The sequence below is a fragment of the Rosa rugosa genome, chromosome 1 (genome assembly GCF_958449725.1).
Source record: "Rosa rugosa chromosome 1, drRosRugo1.1, whole genome shotgun sequence".
Lineage (NCBI taxonomy): Eukaryota > Viridiplantae > Streptophyta > Magnoliopsida > Rosales > Rosaceae > Rosa > Rosa rugosa.
The window spans coordinates 24,474,084-24,480,093 of record NC_084820.1 but is presented as its reverse complement, the minus strand read 5'-3'; the positions used below and the strand labels follow the sequence as shown (position 1 = coordinate 24,480,093).

The following is a 6,010-nucleotide window of genomic DNA, read 5'->3' as shown; positions in this document are numbered from 1 at the left end:
TACCACAGAAGAAATTTATCCTACTTTTTTATGTTCTCTTTGGCGGGGTCCCTACTAAATTACCAATCCGGTGGTAGAGCAGGCCCGACCTAAGACCATCTCCCACCTCTGTCCTCCATCATGCCATCACTTCCCCTTGTTGCTCTTAAACACCGTGGAAGGAAAATGGGCTTTGCCACATTCTTCCTTTCAACGAAAGGGCTTCCATATCTCCTTCTTAACATTATAAGGCAATGGCGGTTTCTGAACCTTGGCTGATTTGGGAAAGAACGTCGAAGAGGTGGTGGTGGTGGCCTGGTGGGTGTGTATTTGGATAGAGCATATAGTTACCAAAAATAGAAATTAAATGGACAGTTGGAGACATGAATGGTCTGGCTAGAATTCTCAACCAAATAATCATTCAAACTTTCTTTTTTGAGGAGAAAGTTCGAAACAAGTCAAACAACGCGCACAAATTAATTCCTTATTCAAGGATTGCCTTTTCAAAATTAGGTGTTGTTATAGTTTTTTTTTTGGGATAAATTGCGTTCTCATAACTTTTTAAAACTATATATTTATATATTTTTATTAAACGTAGATCATTGACCGAAAAGACCATAAATAAGAGACCCTCCAGGCTTAAGTCAAGTCAATTAATTATTAACATGAGTCTCTTCTTTTCTTGGAATTAATGTAAGAACGTTGTTTAACATATAACCCAAAGACTAATATGTCATATACATCTGTTACTATTCTCAGCTAAGGCTCAATCTTTGATTCCTAGCTAGAACAACTTTTATTACTTTATGTAATTAATTGGTTTTTAGGGTTTTAAGACTCAACGTTTATTAAATTTGAGAATCTTAAACCGAGTTCGAAGTTGTCCGTGAAGATTTTTTTTTTTTTTTTGTCTAAGTTTATGAGCCTTTCATTTTTCTAGAAATTATTTAACAACCAAGAGTTGGCTATGAACAGATAAATTTTCTGTTTGACTCGGGAAAACATGTACGTTAACAATGTCTTTATCCAAAATGAATTTCCATGGAATTACATGCAAAAATACAAAAAAGACCAATTTGCTTTATCAGCCACCAAAATTGACCAAGACTACTATAATTCTATAAATGGAGCTAAAGCTCCAAAGCCCTTTCATCAAAATATAATATCAGTGCATGTGCTCCAAAGTTTTAAGAAATGGTTGCGCTTTTACAGAGAAATAGCTGCATTTTTAAGTTATTGGGTTTGTGTTTACTCTTCTGCTGTCTGGTTGAGATTCCAGCGGTGGAGGCTAGGATTAGGCATTACAAATGGGAGGTGAAGTATGAGTACAAGTCCCCTGATTGCTTTAAGAAGCTTGTTATCACCACCAACGGCAAAACTCCGGGACCAACCATACTTGCTCAGCAGGGAGACACCGTTGTCGTCGAGCTAAAGAATAGTTTGTTAACAGAAAATGTAGCCATACACTGGCATGGTATCAGACAGGTACGTCCATACTCCAAATTCCAATCATTTATAATTGATTTCCTCGAGTATTCGTGTTTCAAACCAGTATTTTGTATCTAATTTGTTTCTGTTACATGTTGCAGATTGGAACCCCATGGAGTGATGGAACCGAAGGAGTGACTCAATGTCCAATATTGCCTGGAGACACTTTCAAATATCAGTTTGTTGTTGATAGGGTAAGTTTGGAACTTTCTGCAATGAACTTTAGGAGCTCTGTTTATGAGTTATTTACGTTAAAATTAAACTTCTTGATAGGGACTATTTGAAAGTGCTTGGAAGGAAAAGTCAGACAGAAAAGCTTATAGCCTAAAAATTGCCCAATTTCAGCTTAAAAATTCCCACTTGCTCCACTAACAGTTTTTTAACCTCATTTATCCAAAACACTCTAAGAGATTATTTCCCTAATACCCAATTAATTCTTTTTTTATTCTTTTTATTTATTTTTGGGACTTTATTGCCCTCTCCTTCTTTCTCACTTAGAGAGAGAAGTCATCCTCCACCTTGATGTGCTCCGGTGACCAATGGCCGGCAGCGGACTCCGGCGACCGGTGACCGGAGTCCTTCGTCCAGTGACCGGAATCCGACTGCCGGACTGGTGACCGAATTCCGGCGTCTGATATTATTGCCCCCCAATAAACATATTATTGCCCCCAGTAACAAGTTTATTAGGGATCAATAATTAATAAACAATGAAGATGTTTATAATTTTGAAGGTTTTGTAGGTTTATTCAAATAAATAATCTTATTATTGCCCCCCAATAATCATATTATTGCCTCTCAATAATCATATTATTGCCCCCCAATAAACATATTATTGCCCCCCAATAACAAGTTTATTAGGGATCAATAATTAATGAAAAAAGAAGATGTTTATAATTTTGAAAGTCTTTATAGGTTTATCCAAGTAAATAATCTTATTATTGCCCCAATAATCTTATTATTGGTCCTTAATAATCGTATTATTGACCCGCAATAGACATATATAACTCCTCAATAAAACCTTTTTTTTTCATTCTTCTTTCTTCTTTCCTTCCTTACAAGCCTTTTGCTCACAGTATACCCAAAAAAAAAAAAAATGCTCTGGGCACCACCAAAGTGTGAGACTGGCTCTTTTTTCGCCGGTGCTTCCCCGGCAGCGATTTGGAGGCTGGGGTATCTGAGACGAGGGGATCGGTGGGATGGTAGAGCAGAGAGTGAATCACACCCAAGCCCTCGCCGGAATCCAAATCAGACTCACCGGCCACCGCAGTCGGCGATTTGGTCTGCTCGGAGTTCTCGTTCCTCCGAGTCCGACTCCACCATCAACAGTCTGCCACCGCCGTCAATGATCTGGTCCACGTCGAGTTCAGGGCTATCGGAGGCGTAGAGTGGCGTCGTGGGTTCGGAGGTGGACCGGAGTTGATGGGATCGTCGTGATGTTGCTTGGCTCGGTGCAATCTGACCCGATATGGGTTGGATCCGATCGGAATTTTTCGATCTGCGTCTGGGCTTTTGATTCAGGCATGGGGAAGGGAATGGTTGGAGAGGGTGACGTTTTTCCTCTGCGCGGCGGGGATGGAACGAGGTGGACGACGATCCGGCGAGGAGAGAAGGAAAGTCTTCGGTGAGAGAAGAAATCGGTGAGGGGGGAGGAGATAGAGAATAGATCGAAGAGGGGAGGGGGGGAGAGGGAGAAGGGGAGAGAGAGAGATGTAATTTATTAATTAAAATAGGGGCAAAACTGTCAATGGATGTTAGATTGGATAAATGGGGTTAAAAAACTCTTAGTGAAGTAGGTGGACAATTTTTAAGCTAAAAATGGGTAAGTGGTCACGACCCCTTCCTTTAAAGCACTTCTAAGTGAATATGAAGGAAGCATTTGGATTTTCAAACAAGATCTTTTTTTGGCTTTTAACGAAAGCAGTTCTGATAAAAGGAATTTCAACATAAGCACTCTCAAATAGACCCCTTACATTGAAGAGATTCATTAGAAATTAGATGCTTCTTCTCCAACAAGCAATTTAAAATTTTATAGTGGTTCTCAAAAACACATTTTTCCTTATGTACTCATAAGCAGAACAAATATAGAGACTACTTTTGAAACTATCATTTATAAATCAAGTTCAAGTTATACTGATCTTTATATATATGATTTGCCTTTTTATAGCCTGGAACTTACCTGTACCATGCTCACTATGGAATGCAAAGAGAAGCTGGCTTATATGGATCAATTCGAGTAGCGCTTCCTGAAGGAGAATCCGAGCCCTTCATCTATGATTATGATCGAAGCATCATACTCAATGATTGGTACCACAGAAGCACTTATGAACATGCAGTAGGACTATCTTCCAATCCTTTTGTCTGGGTTGGGGAACCTCAGGTACGTCCATCAACAGTTTTTGTAATAAATTTAACCACTATTTCCCATTGTAACTCTGGTTGCTAATCGGTTTTCCTTTCTTGTAAATTTCAGTCACTTTTGATACAAGGAAAAGGAAGATTCAACTGCTCTAGCATCGCCACTCCAAGCTTAGAATCTGGTGTTTGTAACACAACTAGTCCTGACTGCTCTCCTTATGCAGTGACTGTAGTCCCTGGCAAAACTTATCGACTAAGGATTGCTAGTTTGACTGCTCTATCGGCCCTCAGTTTTCAAATAGAGGTAAATCATATATGTTCATGTATTTCCAACCATACATATTATGCAGTATAAGTTGATCTCGCTAATGCTAATTTGTTATGTCGTCACATTATCAATATAGATACGAAGTTTATATAAAAAGACTTATTAACAACATGTACAATTTGACAACATAACATAACACAGTATTATAGGAAATTTTCTATTTGCAAATTGTTTACCAGAAGCATACAATTAACATTGAAACTCTATGATGCAGGGTCATAATTTGACAGTAGTTGAAGCAGATGGGCATTATGTAGAGCCATTTGTTGTAAAGAACCTGTTCATATATTCTGGTGAGACATATTCGGTTCTAATAAAAGCAGACCAAGACCCTTCAAGAAACTATTGGATGACAACCAACATTGTTAGCCGAAATGCCACCACCACCACCGCACCTGGTTTAGCCTTTCTGAATTACTATCCTAACCATCCTCGAAGATCTCCTCCAACAGTACCACCAGCAGGGCCGGCTTGGAATGATGTTCAGCCCCGTCTAAATCAAAGTCTCGCCATTAAGGCACACCGAGATTTCATTCACACCCCTCCCCAAACCCCAGACAGAGTCATTGTTTTCCTCAATACCCAAAACGAGCTAAATGGCAATAGGCGCTGGTCAGTGAATAATGTCTCATTAACTCTTCCTCACACACCTTATCTCATTGCACTTCAACAAAACCTCACTGATGCATTTGATCAAACACCTCCGCCGGAAAGGTATGACTCTCTGAACTACGACATCTACAAAGTGGCAGACAACAACAGTACTACAACAAGTGATGGGATTTACAGGCTCCAGTTCAACACAACAGTGGACATAATCCTGCAAAATGCAAACACCATGATTGTGAACAACAGCGAGACGCATCCGTGGCATTTGCATGGTCACGATTTTTGGGTACTCGGATATGGGGAAGGAAAGTTTGACATCAACAATGACCCAAAGAAGTACAATTTGGTGAATCCTATCATGAAGAACACTGTGCCTGTTCATCCATACCGTTGGACAGCTTTGAGGTTCAGGGCAGATAATCCAGGTGTATGGGCTTTCCATTGCCATATAGAGTCTCATTTCTATATGGGAATGGGTGTGGTGTTTGCAGAAGGAATAGACAGGTTGGGAAACTTGCCTTCATCTATAATGGGGTGTGGTGAAACCAAAGGAGTAATGCACAGACCATAGTCATGAATCGTGATACTTTTGGAGTGCTTCACTCTGTATAGACGAGAGCTTCTATCAAACTCGTAGACAAATTTCCCTAGTATGTAGTACGTACGATCTAGTTCTATTAGAATTTCCGTGCATATGTTCATGCCAAGCACTACTCATTGTTATATTCTTTATAGTATACATTTTATTTCTAGATTTTTTGAAGTCATATTCAGAAAGAGGTCACATAAAACTGGAGTTTAGATACCACCAGAGTTGTAATTTACTAATTAGATCTTTGATTTTCTAGTCTGATTTTTTCCTTTTAATTGTATAGCATAGGTATATCTATATTTTTATACCAATATTTTGAATCATTCAATAAATTGAAAAGTCACTGTTAGCTATGGCTTACTATTAAGAGTTCACACTTGAAGCAACCATTTGACTAGTCCATCTTCATGTAATGCATGTGAGGCGAGGCATGCATGGAAGTTCCTTAATTGGTTGTTTCTTGAAATGCAAATGGTCCAAGTTTCAATCATTGACTTGGAATCTTCAGTCTGAAATATTAGAGATTCTTATATAGGACTACCCTACCACATGGCGGGTAGAACAACCCAATTAAAATCCAGAAAATTTTAAATGTGTTCTGAAACTATCCTTACTTATTAAAACGAAATACCCAAAACACTTCCTTGCATATTCACCGA

General features: G+C 39.0%; 1 protein-coding gene across 1 annotated transcript; it reads left to right on the top strand.

Moving 5' to 3' along the window:
• The first annotated feature begins 1,158 nt into the window (after positions 1-1,158).
• LOC133726599 (L-ascorbate oxidase) lies at positions 1,159-5,686 on the top strand. The gene is made up of 5 exons (XM_062154215.1): positions 1,159-1,464; positions 1,569-1,661; positions 3,632-3,844; positions 3,938-4,126; positions 4,365-5,686. Exons 1-5 carry the CDS (start codon positions 1,174-1,176, stop codon positions 5,328-5,330), a joined length of 1,752 nt encoding a protein of 583 aa, XP_062010199.1. The 5' UTR covers positions 1,159-1,173; the 3' UTR covers positions 5,331-5,686.
• Positions 5,687-6,010: the final 324 nt, after the last annotated feature.